Below are 20,182 nucleotides of genomic sequence, written 5' to 3' on the forward strand. Positions count from 1 at the left end.
ATTTTATGTATTATGACTTTGAATTGCTCAGGGTAGTTTGACCGTTTTAGTTTGAAGTGACTAAAATGATGATTGCAATGGAACACATCTACAACTATACTGAAGTGAAACAGCAATGTAAAGTTTTTTTTTTATCTTTATCAGAGTTTTTATCTTTATTTTTGAGATGTCTGATGTCTAACTGAAGGCTTGAATAAAAAATCCCAGGTCAAAACACAGTGGATTCTACTCTGTCTCTCCTTCATCCTGGGAAGATGAAAAAAGAGCCTCTGTCAGTCTCCTGGCTTCTTCCACTTTCCTGCCTTATAACTAGACCACGGTACAACTTTTTTTAACTTTTTTTTTACGGCATTATGGCCGGCACCCAGTTCTTCATTTAGAGGTACTGTGTGTTCTTGTACCATTTACCAATTTGTTTGTAGGGCTTCTGAAAGTTTTTTTTCTTTGACCTCAATTATCTCAGAAAGTAAATTTCTGATGCTGTTTTTTCATCTGTGCAGCTTTCGCTCTCCCTCAGGTTTCTCCACAGCAGAACACTTTTTATGGACGAAAATTTTATGGTGAAAACTAGGGTTCCGGCTCTAGTTTCTCTGAAATTTTTGGCAATTTTCGTACATCCTACCATTTTCAATTTATTCCGTCAGAAATCAATGGGCCTCTATGGTGGCAAGGGTTTTACCCTTAAAACCCTTAACATTGTGGCAGTCAAAGTGTTAAGAACGTAAATGCGTTGGACATAAAAAAGACTAACATTTGAATACTATCAGGGGTTAAAGTTCTCAGTCCTGGGGACTGATTTCAGTCTTGAGGATTCAATAGGGGGCGGGGCTATTTCTGAGATCAGTGCAGATCTGCAAATAAATGAATAAATAAGGGGGAGGTGTAGCGATGAATAACCACGTCGTCAAAATGCTAGTCAAGTGATCTCCAAACTAAAAAGCAGTAGCAATAGAATACTACAGAACTTCAGAAGATACTTCTATAAAATTAAGCATGGATTGGCACACACTCATTCAGTGAAGACAGTTCAGAACTTCAGGGAAACACCCCAAATATTGGTGTGCGCTGCAAAATCACATATTGGGACATGGTCAGAAAATACATTTCAGTCTTGGGATTTTTTTTTGCTTTTTTTTAGCTTTAACCCCTGTACTATACTTGTCATTAAACCACTAATAGACTTCACTTGAGTAAATTCAACCTAATCATGTTTCTATGTTTGGAATTGGAACAGCTGAAATCAATAATATATGATTCTTTTCATATTAATGTAATGATTAACATGTTGATCAATCCGAAGTACAGCTCTGTAAGATATCGCTCACATATGTGGAAACATTGGTATGAGTGTCTTTTATAGATGTTTTTATTTGTTCTTTTTAGATCTTTATTGTCTTAACGAATTTATATTGTTTTTTTAACTGTTTGTTTGTCTACCTTTGGCTTCGGCTGTAATAAAGTTTTGATTGATTGATTAACCAGCTGAGGGCCACATTAAGTGAAGGTGGGGGCCGCATGTGGCCGCCAGTTGCCCATGTAGGATATAGATATTACTCACAATATTAGTCAAAACAATTGCATCATATGGTTTTTAATGTTTTTTTTTCTGCTTAAGGTCCACTGCCTACCTAACCCAGATAATGAATAGCATCTGTGCATGCCCACTGCACAGTACACATAGAAGGGTTAGGTAGGATTTATTGAAATAACCACACCTGGTTACAGATGGACTGCTTTTTTGAAGCCGTCTTCGTCGATATGTATACCTTGCATGTTGATACCTCGCTATCGATACATTTTCGATATATTGCCCAGCCTTAAGTTACTATATACTTAAACGTTATGTTGGTTTGTTTACTGTTGAGTGAGAAAACATGGTTGCACATTATTTAATCATCTGGGGACCCCCCAAAAATATTTGGGGACCCACAGGTTGAGAACCAACCTGGCGTGAGCAGTGTTGCGTAACGTTACTTCTAAAAGTAACTTGTTACGTTACAGCGTACTTATTGCCATTAAAAGAGTAATCTGTTAAGTTACAGCGTTGCCTTCTGAGAAAAGTAACATGGATCATTGCAGTTATATTTTTCTTCTCTTGTGTGAAAAAAAAGACGTTCGACTCCCATGACCGCAACCTCCCGGGTACATAGTAATTGACATATGCTGTGTACACACGGAGCCCTCGAAAAAACAATAGGAAGAAGCCTTGGCAGTATTCTACATTAGTTTGATTAAAACTAAGGGTGTCAAAGTGTTATTATAATGGTATTAAAACATTTAAAAAAAAAGAGGAGAGTAAGAAACAAATCTTAGATACATTTTCTGTTGATTTGTTCTATAAGGGGGAAAAAAAGGGCTTGATTATTTGAATATCTGTTTTGATGTATTTGCCCAGGCCTACAGAAGAGCGCTATTGTCATGGAAATTATGAAGTATTTAGTAAAACATTGTAATGAACAAAAATGTTATTTGATCTATGACTGTCATACTGTGTGACTATTAGGTGTCACTCTTTCCCGTGGCACGATCCATAAGTGGATCTCCTGCAGCTGTTAACCTATTCTTGATATAGCATAGTGTTGTAACCTGTGCCTTGTTTAGGTAGGCTATTAGGACTAGCAGCTGCAACAGGCTGGCTGTGTTAAAACAGGCCTGGCCTATCTATCTATATAGCTGACTGTATGTAGAGAGACAGTACTGGACCCAGGCCGCTGCTGGGGAGAAGGAGCTCTGTACCGAAGCACAAGGCTGAGGGCAGAGAAGGTTTTATACTTGAGTTGCTTTATGCTGTTTTAAATGGACTTGTTGCTATTGTCTCTAAATAAACGGAACATCTACTCGTCACCTTGGATTGGACATCATATTTCTCTTTGACACTATTCAGCTGGGTGGGTGGGTGTGTCTGTGTGTGTGTGTGTGTGTGCTGTGTGTGTGTGTGTGTGTGTGTCTGTGTGTGTATATACAGTACTAAGTTACAGCTGAGAGACGCTCATGTGACTCTGCTGATAAACACTGGTCTGTAGCTATTACGAAAGCGGAGAGAAAAATAGGAAGTGGTGAATTAAAGAATGGGTATAAATAGAGTAGTTGGCAGATGTGTCAAGATCTCCTTAATATCGAGTTCTCAAATGTGGTGACAAGATTGGCAAATGCGACGCTCACAGTCGTACTGCTTCAAGCATGAAGTTTGATTTGGTGTGGTTTTTGCATAAGACACGCACTCCTCACGTCTTTTCTGTTTAATAAACACATTTTTTTCACAGCCCTGGAGTAACACGTATCACAGTGGGAGAGTGTTTTTTGCAGGTCTTTCAGTCCGAGTGTATCAAAAAAGCAACTGGGTTAAGGCAGCGGAAGCTTGTGATTGGCTGCGTGGAGGTGACCAAAGTCGGGGGGGACGGAGAATGCACCTAAACCTTTACCCTAACCTCAGTAAAGCTAACGCTAGTGAATGCTAACATGGTGAATGCTAACCTGCCGACGCCGGTGAATGCTAACCTGGTGAATGTTAAACTGGTCGGAGCAACGGTGCTTTTTTGATACACTCGGACTGAAAGACCTGCGAAGAACACTCTCCCGTATCACAGTACCGCACGGACACTGACTGACACTCTGCACGGATGTTTTGCTGTTCATTTTGACACCATTCTGATTTAGTCTTTTGAATAACACACCATTAACTTAGTCCTGTTTTAGTTATCTGAAATAGTTTCGCCTTAGTCTAGTCCAGGGTTCCCCAATAGGCTACTGTCTGGCCCCCACCAACCCCAGTAATAATGGTGGTATAAGAGCAGCAACAACACTAGTATATCGTTGTTGTCAGGTGGAAACCTTGTCTCTCCAAATTTGTATGTTCTTTCGCAAAGTAAAGCCCTGCTTCATCATACAAGGCCGTCGCACAAAAGTAGTGAAAACAGCAGATCTACAAGCACACAACGCACATCGTGAGGCGTTGTGTGCTTGTAGATCGGCTGTTTTCACTAGGTTAAATCATTTTTTAAAATGATAAATGCAAAACAAACAGTTTTGGACATACAAGATTTTCACCCGACAACGACGATATCTGAACTGTCGCTGGAGTATCGGAACGCCACTGTTGCCCCCCGCAATGTTGTGGCTCTCGGCTTGGTACCCTAGACATAATTCGGCCCTTGGGGAAAACTAATTGGTCTTAGTCAACGAAATGAACACTGTACTGTTAAAGTTATACCATGTAACTTTTTTTATAAAACAAATCTTAAAATTGTCCTAACTCTTAAATCGCTAAAGTTTTAGAACACCCACTCCGTTATTTTCAGCTTCTGAAGCCTTCTCTTTATATATTTTCTTCTAGCAGTGACAGGGGCGGGATTTCCCGGCAAAATGACGTCATCATACACTACCGGCCAATCACAGCGAGGGTTATACACTGCCGGCCAATCACAGCGCATCTTGAAGTGGGGTTGCTAGCTATCACAATAGGGCGGCCATATTTGTAGGCGCCCGTGTGTCTCTATCTATACTCGGGTGAAACACTCCGTTTCTCCGGAATGCCTGAACGCACAGGAACCAGGGACCCCTCCAAAGATAGATCTCGGCGAGATGGAGGCAGACGCGGGGGTGACGCGGGGGTGTGAGGCCCGGTCCGCGGCGAAAAACGGCCGAAAGACGCGGACGCTACTGACCACTAGTTGAGCAACTTACACAGTATAGCTTTAAGGAGATGTCTGCACGCTTCAGCCAGAAGGGCTCGTCAGTGCTCAACAGGGACAACTTGTATCATAGAGAACAATATCTGGGCACTTCTGGACCCAAATAAAGATATCCTGGAGCACTCCACTGGTCTGCACGTTCTGTATTGCAGGGGTGACCCACGTTTCCATGACACTGTACTGTTGTATTTCTGTGATGTAACGACATTTGATTTCCTTCTGTACTTTCCGTGTACTTAATGCTAACATATTTGCATTTACGACATCTGTCCTTGTATCTGTAACTTAACTGTTCTGCTGCCTCTGGCACCTGAATTTCCCCCCTGCGGGATTGACAAAGATCCATCCCGGATGTGCACGAGAGCTACCTGATTGCTATGTATCTTAATTTGTTTTGGAAGCTTAAACTCATTTACTGCCATTAAAAAAAAATACTTTCGGGGTTCACTGCCACCATTTTGTTTTTAACGCCTGAAACGTGCACGATTCAGGCATTCATGAGATAGCTGCAGTTATGTTTGCATAGGAAGTAAACAAGAAGAGCAGGAAGTAAACGGGAAAAGCAGTTGTTCTGGGGTCCAACATGCATTTCCGGTTCGCGATTATGCCGGGAAGTAGGAATTAAAACTCGGGATACTCAGGCTTGGCAGGGAAAGACAAAGGATATAACTCAGGGAAACTCAAGCTGGGAATGAGTTAAAAATCCTAGTGTCCTGGAGTTGGCGTGCACCACACGACACACGTGTTTAAAAAATAATAATAAGATTAGTTTTTTGGGCTTTTATCCCTTTATTGATATTGGACAATAGACTGACAGGAAATGGGAGGAGAGATGGGGAGTGACACGCGGCAAAGGTCGTCCGGATCGGGAATCAAACCGGCGACGCCGGCCAGGCATCCATGCCTATGTGGCAATGCCTAAGTGGTATGCGCCTGGACCAGTAGGCCAGCGGGCGCCCGACCAGAGTGTTTTTATTCATATACAAGCGACCTACTCTCACCACTCTGTCATATCACTTGAGTGTCATTCTCTGTGTCGCTTGCCCCCCCCACCGCGTCCCTGACCGTATCGGCACTTGGTAACAGCCGCCGAGGGGGGGGGGGGGGTCGCTCCGCCAGTCAGCCCACGGCTGCGTTGTTTTCCAAAGGTCCTGGTCATGCGAGCGTGTGCTCCAGCCTGTGGGAATGTCACTGAATGATAGATTACAACTAGACCGCAGGGGTGTGACCCTCAGCACTGCCCCTTCATCTTTCTCTCTTTCTCACACACACACACGCGCGCGCACACACACACACACACACACACACACACACACACACAGTCACACACACTTCATTTTCTCCAAGGGGAATCGATAGGGCCCTGGAGGAAAGTGGGAGGATGAGCAACAAATTGGTAAAGCGCCGCAAACCTCCATTTTTCATAAGCGGAATTCTATGAATACGAAACGAGGGAGGTGGGTTGGCTTTTTTTCTTTTTTTAAATAGAACTCCCTCCTGCACGGAGCATCACACCTGCTTCTTAGTTCTCCTTTAACTTGGCGGTCTACTAAAGATGATACTGGAAAAATAGCAGATCTACAAGCTCACAACGTGTCGCAACGTGATGCGTTGTGAGCTTGTAGATCTGCTATTTTTTGGCAAAGAGATTTGGTAGAGAGTAAAAAAAAACACTATCAAGTACGTACTGTATATTATAAGTAGGTTTTACCAATAGGGGGTTTAAATGGTACCTGATAAATGTGAACTGATCCCAGTGCATGAAGGAGGACGATAAATGAAATCTCCACGATACGATTATCGTGAGTGTTTTTTAATCACGATAAACGATAATATTGCTTATCGTCCCATCCCATCCCTAGATCACTGCTGTGGACGCCACTTTAGCACCACCCACTTCATATACATATTCCATATCTGCTGCTACAAGAGATTTGAGATCCGCTTTTAGTTTAGATTTATTTTATTTATTGAGCACACACCTTTACGTGTTACTGCAGCTCACTATAGGCTACACAGAGCCGGATATTTCATATATCCCGTTTTTTCACATATCCACATAGAAAAATATCTAGGTCCACACGGAGCTGGATATTTCATATATCCCGGTTTTTCAGATATCCACACGACAAAGATATCTAGGTCTAACAAGCACACGTACAGTAAAGTCTTCAGAGATATCCGGGTTCCCTGTCTACACGGATCCAGTGAATCGGATATTTTTCAATCTCTCCACTTATTTATCCGGTTTAAAAAATATCCAGCTTTGCAGCTGAAATATCCAGCTTTGTGTGGCTGCAAGCCCCAAACGCATAAAGAAATGTCTAGCTTCATAAATATCCAGCTCCGTGTAGCCGGCACCTTAGTGCGCAGTAAACGGCAGTAAAAGGCTACAACTCTCTAAGGACACTTAGGACTTAAATTGATGCAACTCTGTTAAAGACTCTGTTTTGTGTGTGTGTGTGTTGTGCAGGAGGGAGCGTCAGCCCGGAAGGCCCAGACTCCAGCTCTGCAGCCCGTCCCCCGTCCAGGTCAGTACCTCTACACCACCACTAGGGGCAGGGTTTCTCAAAGCGGGCGCCGCTGTGACACCTTAGGGTGCCACGGGATACTTTGATTAATATTAATTGCGACCGTCAGGTCGCAGTTACTTTCAAAACCTCCACTGGCTCTCAGTCAGTCTGTCAGTCTCACGTCACGTCACACTTTTGCCCTACTCATATCTCCGCCACCGTTGCCCCTATTCATGCCAAACTTTGCACACACACACTCCTTGGCTGCGAAACCACAACCTCCACCCCTCATTTCTCACATGGCCTCTCTCACCATGAGGCCGATTCTTGCAAAACACATTTTTGGACGCTGCTCCTACAGATTTTGTCCTAAAATCACGCAAAGCAGTAAACAGCAAAAGTTGTCATAAAAGGAGTGATTAGTTTTTTACCGCATGCGACAAGACGCACAAATCGAACTGGGTTCGATCAAGAAAAAAACGCACGGCGGCAGCCACTCGTCGCACGGCTAATTCGGAGCCGGTGTGCATGAGGTCATAGAGAATCATTGTTTTCTTTTAAAAAAATTATATTGTCCGTTTTATCCGTGCGGTTAAACGCGCCTGTGTGCAAAGGGCTTTACTGGTCTATATCACTTCAGGTTAACCACTCTCTATACTTAGTGAAACGGACCTGAGTTCGTGAGAACTACTACTTAACCCATCTACCTACAGTCCCACAAGTCTAAAACCTTCCAGGTTTTATGATCCCGCAGGGGAGATTCAGCTTCACCCAGTTGATGGCTGCTCAGATGGCCATGTTGAGCGTATGGGGAGGGTGGGCGTGCTATTAGAGGTTAAGTGTCTTGGACACTTTGACCTTTCCGGTTCCCAGGTGACCCCTCTGCTCACTCAGCCACCGCCGCATACCTGTCATCCTCTATTCCCCATGCAGTGAATTAATATAGAATTTACATAGCTGAACATTCTGAACTCGTCACAGAGCACTTAACTCAGTTAGCGCCGGGCGACTTTACGAGCGACTAGTTCACTATGGCGTTTGGTGCCGAGCGACTCGGAGCGACTTTTATATAAAAGCATTGTTTAAGATTTTAATATGTGTTTATAGACGGAGCGAAATGGTTAGCTTACCTCAGCTAATGTCCACACGTAAACCGTGGAAAAAAAAGGATACGATTATGACGTCACCTTTAAACCAGGGCTTCCTGTTGACAACAGGCCTCTGCTAGCGTTAGCCTCAATGCAACCATCCGACCCTCACGTAGCTTCACTAGGTCGGATTTTGATTCTGAAACTTTCTGTGTGGCATCTATATACGTCCCGATGCCCATACCAATGGTGGTTTGAGACGATCAAGCACGAATTGAACAGTATTGAGCTGAAATGGTGACCGGCGGCCCGTCCATGTTAAGTCAATGAGGACCAAGTCAGCGTCTCATCCTGTTATGTGGATTTAAACAGGCTTAACATGGGACCATGTCAGTGTATGGTGTATGGTGGTCTCTAGTGGTCATCTGGTGGTATGGTATGATGAACGTGCATTCGTTAAGGTGGTCTGGTTAAGGTGGTCTGGGGGGATACAAAATAGCTATTTCCTGGCGTTATAAGCGCACATTCATATTCATATTTTGGAAATCTGGCCCTGTATGAGTTAATGACAACCCCAAAATCACTAAATGGTTTTGAGTTGGATTATTATTATTTATTCTCCTTCTCTGAACTAGTTCCATTAGGATGTCAAAGGTTGTCACTGCGGAAACGACATTCCTTGTGCTTGAAATGAACGTTTTCCTATCCGTCTTTTCACAGTGCATCTTTCACCGGTCGGTGCCGCTTGCAGAGTAAATGCAATGGAGTTTGGATTAGGTTTGAAGCCGCTGGGAAAGAGACTGGTCCAACTAGAGTCCTGCTTCATCCCTGTATGCTTCATTGTAACACAAAGAGACAGTGAAGAAGTTGCCAGCACACTCCTTTTTACCTCTTGGACAGAGACCTGTCGGGTCGAAACGTACGTTCATTGTCTGTCCAAGAGGTAAATAAATCATGTGAAAGGAGATTCCTTGTGTGCTGCCAACTTCTTCACTGTTTCATGATATTATTGAGCCGTGCACCATAAATACTTTATTTAATTTGCAGTGTTGCAGTGACTTCTCCACCACATCACATATTTATAGATGACCTGTTTTTTCACTATAATTGGGGGAAACATGTTTGGAAATTGTCCAAAAATAGGTCCACCAGGTTGATGGGTACAGTACAGTAGGTAGCTGGGTGGGTAGGGTAGACCTGTACTTTGTTCATACCGAGTGGAAATTCAAGTGTTACTGCAGCTCTCATAGAGACATCAATAAAAACACGCTATAATAATGAAAAACATCTCAAATTGGCATCTAAGCATCGTCAACCTACAATATTAATATATAATTTTTGTTTTAATATGGTTTCTGTAGGAGGACAAACATGACACAAACATTCTTAACGCTTTCCGATGCTGCAAAAATGTGTAGAATAAATATTACATTTCAACATTTCTGTAGACAAAGATTTGCGTCATAGCCTGCGACACACATTTCTTTCAGCTTGCAAATGATCCGGTGGGTGTGTGATGGGCCATGGGTCCCAAATCTGATTTCTTTTTTGTATTTCTACAATATCATCAACCCAATGAAACATAATACATTAATATTGTAATGGAAGTTAAACTTAAAGCACCATCGTACATCAGAGTATATATAAATGACAAAACATACATTACTAATGAATCCAATAGCTTTCATCCCACATCCTAATCAGCATGATCAAGCCAACAAAGTGGTTGGGGGCTGTAAAGAAAATCTAAATAAAAAAAAAAAAACATCCCCTCGTAGCACAGCATTTCTTGACAGTCAAACCAGGGGGGGTGGGGGTGGGGGGGGGGGGGGGGTTGTGGTGGCAGTGAAAAATTAGAACAAGAGGTCACCTCCTCCAGCCATCCATCGCTGGGAACCTTCAATCCCAGTCTTTGTGCCTGTGATGAATCATGCTTCTTATTCGCCTTCTTCCAGTACAGCTCTGACCCCGAGACACTGCTGCACCCGCGCTGCTGTTGCTTTGTTGAGAAGTCTCTGTATGTGTGTGTGTGTCTGCACAGTTATGTAAGGTTCTGTGTGTGTGTGTTTTTAGTTTGTTGTTTATACATCCTTTTCTTCATAAACTGGGTTGATGTAAAGGCTGTGACAAGTGACGTGGTGTCACTGACACAATCCAATGATGAGCGTCGAGCGTCATCATGACGCCAACTCATTTCGGAAGGCCTGTGTTACACGTCAACGCTCCAAAATAGAACGGCGTTCCGGGAGACAAGCTTTGGCGTGTTTGGCGTGTCCAATTGACGCCTCCAGTGTGGCTTTAGTCCTTGTGAACAACGGGTGCGTTGTGGTAACCCGTGTAGCGTGCGTTCGATGCTAGCAGGGGCTTTAAAGCACTGGTACTGTGGGTCGCGGACACATTTTTATGGATCCCTGAATTTCTTGTTTTGTATCCACAACTTTCCAACGTCCCATTGTGCATTGCGCAGAAGGCGAGCGGCATTTCCGGGACGCGACGTGAGCTTGTATGTCTGCTGTTAACCGGAAGTGTCCCACAGATAATGCTACAGTAAAGTCTTGCGGAAACAGGTGGATATTTTTATATATTTATAGTATTATTTCAAAACATTTTCAAAAAAAAGAAATTACAAAAAAGAAGAAAAAAAAATCCATGAATTAAAAACAAATTCAATGATTTTTGTCAGTAATTTCATGAAGATATCCAAGAAAAATATAAGAAATTCCACAAATATAGAAAACAAATATTTAAGAAGTAGTGAAAATAGCCGATCTACCAAGCTCACAACGCCGCTTGAAACGACGTGTTGTGAGCTTGTAGATCTGCTGTTTTCACTAGTTTGTGTCCCGGACAAACGTCTTAATTTCTCTTAGTTTTGGGTCACAAACTAAAAAGTTTGGGAACCACTACTATAAAAGATGGATTTGGAGGAGTGAAGAAAAATGCAAAGACGCAATCAGTCCTTTCTTCCACACGCACACACACATTTCCCATCACCAATACCGTGTTCCAAAGTTAGTTTGTTTTTGTTGTGGCTTTTGTTACTTTTCACTCGAGTCGGTCTCCAATAAAATGTCTGGAAGGGATTACTCCTGTGATCATCACCATATACCCCTTGGTGTACCTGCAATAATGGCTTTCTTATCTGATTTATGTGTTTGTGTTGCTTTTCCTCGCCGCGTTATTAACCCATTTAGAACGGGTACACATTTTGTGTATCATTATTTTATGCTTTAACTATTGAAAAATAGCAGATATACAAGCTCACAGCGCGGCACCGAGTGCCGCGCTGCGAGCTTGTAGATCTGCTATTTTTGAAAAATCGTGAAAATTAGAATTTTGACCCGATTCTATAAGTGTCTTTTGAATCCTTCTAAGGTTTTTTTGAAAAACCTATGTTTCTATGTCAGCAATCTGGCCAGCCATCGTCAAAGAAAAGGTCCTTTTCACTTCAACTGGAGCTCAGCTAGTCTGTTCTTGAGAGACTACTATGTCAGTGGTGCTCAAACCTTTTCGTGTGAAGGACCCCCAAAATGATATGTATTTGGCCACGGACCCCCATCTCCAAATATCTAGTTCCAGGGACCCCCCAGAAGCAAAATTTTAGTTACAAACGTTCGCTTAAAAAAAATACATACATTCAAAGATTTGCACACATTTTCACGACTTTTGGAGCTGTGTGGAACACAAGCTCCCTATACGTGGCCGTGTGTGTAGGTATGTTTGTAGGTATGTTTGTGGGTGGGTGGGTCTGTATGTAGCCTGTATGTAGTACCCTGGGTGACCAGAGAGGTGCTGTTGAGTCTAGCCTGCCCTGAGCATCAACTGCAATACACACACACACACACACACACACACACACACACACACACACACACACACACACACACACACACACACGCACTCGGTGCCGCGCTGTGAGCTTGTATATCTGCTATTTTTTCACTGGTTAAAGCATTCAATAATTCTAGGACTGAATGGGTTAATAATCCAGGAGGTCTCCAGCGGGTAAAAAAAAAAGCTGCGTATATAAAATCATTACTGTTCCATGATGCCCTCTCCCTGGGAAAATGATTACACCAAGGTGCAAGCAGTGGAACAAGCAGATGTGTTCTGTAAGAGCGCAGGGTTATGTGGGTTCCTCTGTCGAGTTCACTTTAACCATATCAACCCCGGTGTCCCTGTTCTGGGCAGGCACACACAACCTAAAGTTATTCAACAATGTTCTATTTCTTTATTTTTTTAGCCATTCTAGAATTATTGAATGCTTTAACTATTGAAAAATAGCAGCCGCGCTGCGAGCTTGTAGATCTGCTATTTTTTGAAAAAATCATGAAAGTTATGTGCAAATCTTTGAATATATGTAATTTTTAAGCGGACATTTGTAACTCAAGGTTTTGCTTCTGGGGGGTCCTTGGAATTAAATATTTTGAGAAGGGGGTCCGTGGCCAAATAAATATCCTTGACATGAAAAAGTTTGAGAACCACTGACATAGTAGTCTCTCAAGAACAGACTAACTGAGCTCCAGTTAAGTGAAAAGGACCTTTTCTTTGACGATGGCTAGCCAGATTGCTGACATAGAAACATAGGTTTTTCAAAAAACCCTAACCTTCAAAAATAGCAGATCTACAAGCTTCGCAACGCGGCTGTGAGTTAGAGCATAAAATAATGATACGCAATAATGCGTACCCGGTCTAAATGGGTTAAATAGCCATGTGTATTGAGCTTGTAGATCTGCAGTGTTTGGAAGAAAGAAAGTGAAAGCGGTCAATATAATGTAAATATTGAACCAATGAAAAGTACAAGTAGGGCAGGGGAGAGGCTCCACCAACACCTGAAGAAACACATGGCTGTAAACTGTTTTTGGAGCTGTGTGGAACACAAGCTCCCTATACGTGGCCGTGTGTGTGGCCGTGTGTGTCTCCGTCCGTCCGTCCGTGTAGCCTAAACTTCGGCGCGTAACTAGTGCCGCACCATTTACGCCACTCGCGCAATATATACATCAAAATGTGCGGCTCGGCCGGGAATGGTGTTCTATTACCTTTCGTTCCGATCCGCCTTACCATGCCGACGTAATCGGCAAAAAACTACGCTTAATTGTCCCCATTGACTTATAATGGGACAATGCAAGAAATCACTTTCAAGTATTTTTCTCTCGTAAACCATAGGAGCTACAGTTTCAAACCTCGGAGAGGAGATTCATAATGATTTTAAGAATGAATCGAAAAATAATTACATCACTCGGCCTCATGGTGGCGCTATAACGGCCCACTTTACGTTTTGCCCCGTAACTCTTGAACCGTAGATCGGAAAATTAAAATTCTTTTTTCCCTGGATTCCTTGGGTCAAGACGCATCTCCCCATATAGGCCACGCCCATTTGCGCCAGGATAGATTTTCCGCCATCTTGAATTTTCTCCAAAACACACTTTTTGCTCCTTTTCCTACATATTTTCTTCAAATGTCACAAAAATCGGTACACATGATCCTGGGTGACCAGAGAGGTGCTGTTGAGTCTAGCCTGCCCTGAGCATCAACTGCAATACACACACACACACACACACACACACACACACACACAGCTCCACTTCGAACAGAGGTTCGATTTTTGGAGCTGTCTGAAACACAGGCTCCCTATACGTGGCTGTGTGGGTCTGTGTGTGTGTCTGTGTGTGTGTGTGTATGTAGCCTGACTTCGGCGCGTAATTGTGCCGCACCATTTACGCCACTCGCGCAATATATACATCAAAATGTGCGGCTCGGCCGGGAATGGTGTTCTATTACCTTTCGTTCCGATCCGCCTTACCATGCCGACGTAATCGGTAAAAAACGACGCTTAATTGTCCCCATTGACTTATAATGGGACAATGCAAGAAATCACTTTCAAGTATTTTTCTCTCGTAAACCATAGGAGCTACAGTTTCAAACCTCGGAGAGGAGATTCATAATGATTTTAAGAATGAATCGAAAAATAATTACATCACTCGGCCTCATGGTGGCGCTATAACGGCCCACTTTACGTTTTGCCCCGTAACTCTTGAACCGTGGATCGGAAAATTAAAATTTTTTCCCTGGATTCCTTGGGTCAAGACGCATCTCCCCATATAGGCCACGCCCATTTGCGCCAGGATAGATTTTCCGCCATCTTGAATTTTCTCCAAAACACACTTTTTGCTCCTTTTCCTACATATTTTCTTCAAATGTCACAAAAATCGGTACACATGATCTACACACACACACACACACACACACACACACACACAGCTCCACTTCACACGGGTGTGATTTTTTTGTATGTCTAGTTGAGATTTGTCTTGTTGCCCTGGACAGTAATGTTCCATGGGGTTCATTTTAACGCTATCTTACACCTATCCCCAAGCTGAACCATAAAACAAACCAACGAAATGATAACGGCTCATACAAGCCCACAACGTGTCGCTTTGCCTCGAGGCGTGGTGGGATTGTAGATCTTCTACAGTATGTTCTTCTCCGTTTGATGAAAAAGTAACTGGACATATAATAAGCCCTTATATCAGGGGTCTTCAACAGGGGTTCCGGGACCCCTAAGGGGTCCTCAGAGTTAATATAGGGCGTCCTCCAAAACCGAATGTTTCATATTAACCACTTGAACCCTTGTGTCCATATTCTGAGAACTTTAGCCAAAAATAATAGCCGATCTAAAATAGCCGATCTACAAGCTCACAACGCCTCGCAGCGCGAGGCGTTGTGAGCTTGCTATTTTCTGCAAAGAGATTTCTGTGAGATCTGCTATTTTCTGCAAAGAGCTCTTGTGTAGAAGGGGGAAAAGAGCAGACTAAGTAAAGCGTGAAAGGTCAAGTTTATAAAGTGTTGACAGTTAAAGTAGTTAAATGTCTGAAAACACCAATTGACATGAATCCAAAATACACTGATGATTGTGCTGTCAAACGATGAAACTATACGGTATCTATGAAAAGATTGTGGGGGTCCCTGCTTCATCTCTCTCTCAACTAAGGGGTCCTTGGCCTGAAAACCTTGAAGACCCCTGCCTTATATCATCACTGTCAGCTGGACATAAGTAGATAGCAGATCTACAAGCTCGCAGCGCGGCACTCGGTGCCGCGCTGTGAGCTTGTATATCTGCTATTTTTCACTGGTTAAAGCATTCAATAATTCTAGGCCTGAATGGGTTTTAATATCCATATTTGACATTGTGTTGCTGCAGCATGCTGGGTTTATCTCAGTTCGACAGTTTATTGTGTGTGCATGTGTGATTTACACGCTTCCCTCTCTCCCTCTTCCCTCCAGTGTCCCAAGCCAGACCTCCGCCAAATCAGAAGAAAGGTAGGCATGGTTTTGACCCATTTGGATGGCTAGATCAGTGTTTCTCAAATGGGGGTACGCGGAGGTACTACAGGGGGTACTCGAAAATGCCCCCCCAAAAAGAAGTAAAAATCATGTTTATATTATTCATAGTTAAATAATTAAAAACCATTGAATTAGGAGGGGGAAAAAACACTGCTATGTTTAGTGAAGACACATGGAGAAACTTGGTGAGTCTGATAGTTGCCACCCCAAATTACTGTACATAGTACCAGGCACCTGGAATGTGCTTGAATGTTTTTAAAGTTATTGACATGAAAACTGGACTGAAATGTTTTGGCCACAGTGTTGAAAATAAATCTGCTCAGTGCTCAGGAGGCACCGTTTTAAACTCTTTCACTCCATTTCTTATTTGTGATTTTATATTCTTGAAATGGGGAGTTATAGCTTCATATAGACATACCACTATTTATTGGCTAAATTGCAATTTTATGAGAAAAATGTTGTTGTCGGGTAAAGGGGGTACTTGGATTCAGAGATCAGGGAAAAGGGGTACTCAAGCCAAAAAAGATTGAGAAACACTGGGCTAGATGGTTATAGATTGAACTGTTCGCAGGACGGCCATTGATTTAACATCAAACATATCAATTCTCATTGACGTTTTTTCCTTTTTAGTTTAACCCCTGGCCCTTTTTTGTTTTTGTTTGCATGGATTTAAGTTCACTCACGCGCCTTGACTGATTTCACTGTATTGGAATTAGAATGGGGTCAAACAATAGGCTGTGAAAAAGAATATTCAATAGATAATGTGCTATGGCCAAAATAGGCCTCGTAGCAACTCATAATGGAATACAGGCCTTGTTTAATAATGTCATACTTTCAGCATTCTTTTTTTAACAAAAGTGGAAATAGCTGATCTAATTTAGATTAGGTTTATTTCCACCGTTTCTGCATTATGTGAAAATGTATGAACATACAGTACTGTACAAGAACGGATGAATTCATATCGATGTACAGAAACAATTACGGCAATTATGATTACGTTACGATTATCTCAAATAATCGTAACAGACTTAAATGACCGTTTGCTGACCCCAAGATGTTCTGTTAAAACCAGCACTGGCGTGTGTGTGAGCTTTTTAAAGGAATAGTTCGCCACCAAAATGTATTTTTTACTCACCCCAAAGAGTTAATAATATATATATTTTTAGTTTTCGTCCCATTTCCAAGACAATAATTCTATTATAATAAATGTACCCCCATTGAGGGAAAAATGTGTTTGTGTCCATCCAGAATCAACAGGGGTACATTTATTATAATTTAAATGATTGTCTTAGGAATGGGATGGGTGGAAAAAATTACCTATTGAACTCAAGTCTGCATGGGGTGAGTAATGGATAGAATAAAAGTCATTTTGGGGGTGAACTCCTCCTTTTAGCTTTTTTGGTACTAGGGCTGTCAACGATTATGACATCTTACATGACGATTAATTGTTACTCAAATAATTGCGGTTAACGATTTAATTGTGTTTTTGTCATTTCTGTTTGGCTTTTAGGCTTTGAAGTTGCACATGACAGATATGACACATGATATACAAAGAAATGACTGACATATTTGATAACTTTATACTTTAAAAAGAACTTTGATAGCTTGTAGATCGGCTATTTCCACTATTCTTTTTTAAATGGTTGAAAATCTATGATCATTTTTCAACTTGACGATTATGACAAAATTATTGTGATGATGTCAAGTGATTGCGATTAGACGGTTATCTAATAATTGTGACAGGCCTAGTAATTGATAGAACTATTCCTTTTAGTCCGTTGCTACGTGGTTTTAAATGGTCTCCTGCCCCTGCAGGGTCCCGGACCCCCATCGTCATCATCCCCGCCGCCACCACCTCTCTCATCACCATGCTCAACGCCAAGGACCTGCTGCAGGACCTCAAGTAAGCCTGACTTTATCCTGCAGGACCTCAAGTAAGCCTGACTTTATCCTGCAGGACCTCAAGTAAGCCTGACTTTATCCTGCAGGACCTCAAGTAAGCCTGACTTAAGTAAGCTTGACTTTGTCCTGCAGGACCTCAAGTAAGCCTGACTTTATCCTGCAGGACCTCAAGTAAGCCTGACTTTATCCTGCAGGACCTCAAGTAAGCCTGACTTAAGTAAGCTTGACTTTGTCCTGGAGGACCTCAAGTAAGCCTGACTTAATCCTGTGGGACCTCAAGTAAGCCTGACTTTATCCTGCAGGACCTCAAGTAAGCCTGACTTTATCCTGCAGGACCTCAAGTAAGCCTGACTTTATCCTGCAGGACCTCAAGTAAGCCTGACTCTATCCTGCAGGACCTCAAGTAAGCCTGACTTTATCCTGCATGACCTCAAATAAGCCTGACTTTATCCTGCAGGACCTCAGCCTGACTTTATCCTGCAGGACCTCAAATAAGCCTGACTTTATCCTGCAGGACCTCAAATAAGCCTGACTTTATCCTGCAGGACCTCAAGTAAGCCTGACTTTATCCTGCAGGACCTCAAATAAGCCTGACTTTATCTTGCAGGACCTCAAATAAGCCTGACTTTATCCTGCAGGACCTCAAGTAAGCCTGACTTTATCCTGCAGGACTTCAAGTAAGCCTGACTTTATCCTGCAGGACCTCAAGTAAGCCTGACTTTATCCTGCAGGACCTCAAGTAAGCCTGACTTTATCCTGCAGGACCTCAAGTAAGCCTGACTTTATCCTGCAGGACCTCAAGTAAGCCTGACTTTATCCTGCAGGACCTCAAATATGCCTGACTTTATCCTGCAGGACTTCAAGTAAGCCTGACTTTATCCTGCAGGACCTCAAGTAAGCCTGACTTTATCCTGCAGGACCTCAAATATGCCTGACTTTATCCTGCAGGACCTCAAGTAAGCCTGACTTTATCCTGCAGGACCTCAAGTAAGCCTGACTTTATCCTGCAGGACCTCAAATAAGCCTGACTTCATCCTGCAGGACCTCAAGTAAGCCTGACTATGCCTGTTGCAGGGTTCCCACGGTCATGAAATTCCTGGAAATATTTTGAATTTAGAAACATATTTTTCCCAGTACTGGAAAAGTTTTGGAATTGATCAAAAGGGTCCTGGAAGGTCCTGGGAAAAGAAATGCTATGCATTGTCTTTGGTTATTGATTTTGTTAATACCTCTGAAATGACAAATTAAATATTGGCCAAATTGTCAAATATTAGAGGCAGAAATTGTGAAAATAGCCGATCTACATGCTCACAACGCCTCGCAACGTTGTGAGCATGTAGATCGGCTATTTTCACAATAAAACTGTGTTTAAATTCCTCTACTCTTAGTGCTCGTCATGATTATTTCCGGCCTGAAATGGTTGAGAACCACTGGCATACACTACCTGTCTTTGGGCATTGTGCATAGAAGTAAGCGACTCGTTATTGTTATAGTCCTGGAAATCGGGTTAAATATTCTGGAAAAGTATTGGAAATTAATTGGTAAAGATGTGTGGGAACCCTGCTGTTGGGATGTAGTGTTGCTATGGACCTCAAATTACATCACCTCTACATCATATTTGCTGTTTTTGCAAGGTTGCTCAAAGAAAGTGAGGTTGCTCACTTTGACCATCTATCTCTCTGCTTGTCGGTCAGAATCAGATTTTACTGTCACATCACAGGTTTACAATTTAGGCGTTTAGCAGGCCCTCTTAATCAGAAATAGTACTCTTAAGAAAATTTTAGATAAACCAAGCACCTATTTAGTAAAAACTTTATTAAAACAAAAAGCTATCTAAATTACATGTATGGTCCTCGAGGGTAAGCAAGTGCTACGGTAAGTGCTATGGGCTAAGGTGGAGTCAGAAGAGGTGAGTCTTCAGACCACGGTGGAAAGCTGGGAATGAGTCCAACGGGGAGTTTATTCCACAGTTTGGTGACCAGAACGGTGAAGAGTCTAGGACGAGTGGATCGTTGTCCTGGGGTTTTTAGCAAGGGTTCTGTCAGCATCCCTGTGTTGGCTGATCTGAGTGAACCGCTGGGGTTGTAGGGTTCGATCCGGTTTTGCAGGTTTGGAGGTGCCATACCTTTGGCTGTGTGAAGGCCATCGTCCGTCTTGTTTTCTACTCTTGTGCGGGCAGCAACCGGGAGACAGTGGAGGGGAGCGGAGAGGGTGGGAGACATGGTTTACAGGTGTAAAGGAGTGGGTGAAATCCTCTTTTGTGCAAGCTCCCATCATTCTGAGTTTACAGGAAAAGAAGGACAGGGACATGGACAGCAAGATCGTAGGTCGTCCGGATGTGTAGAACCAAGCGAGATAACGGACGTCTAATAAATATACGCTGTACCCAACAGTGTTTAATTAAGCCTCCGTATCTACAGTGCCATGCACACACAAACTGAAGAAAATACACCAAAAACACCCACACGTCTGGAAATCCACACTATTTTTTTTTTTTTTTTTTTCAAGCTGGAAAAGAAAAATGAGCGTGCATTCATTCATGAGATTAAGTGCACATGTCGCCTACCGCCAACGGCAGGGCCTCGGATGCACCTCTGGCGTAAATGGAACTATAAATCACCCAGGCCCAGGCAAAGCCTAATTT

General features: G+C 42.7%; 1 protein-coding gene across 1 annotated transcript in view; it reads left to right on the top strand.

Annotated features, from left to right (window-relative positions):
- cdc73 (cell division cycle 73, Paf1/RNA polymerase II complex component, homolog) overlaps window positions 1–20,182 on the top strand; it is an 85,048-nt gene that overhangs the window by 54,637 nt on the left and 10,229 nt on the right. The window contains exons 11-13 of the mRNA XM_080726179.1: window positions 7,165–7,222; window positions 15,577–15,612; window positions 17,452–17,539. Of these exons, the coding sequence (XP_080582305.1) occupies window positions 7,165–7,222; window positions 15,577–15,612; window positions 17,452–17,539 (182 nt within the window). The remainder of the gene's footprint in view (window positions 1–7,164; window positions 7,223–15,576; window positions 15,613–17,451; window positions 17,540–20,182) is intronic.

This window comes from Nannobrachium achirus, assembly GCF_963921795.1.
Source record: "Nannobrachium achirus genome assembly, chromosome: 5".
In the NCBI taxonomy this organism is placed as follows: Eukaryota; Metazoa; Chordata; class Actinopteri; order Myctophiformes; family Myctophidae; genus Nannobrachium; species Nannobrachium achirus.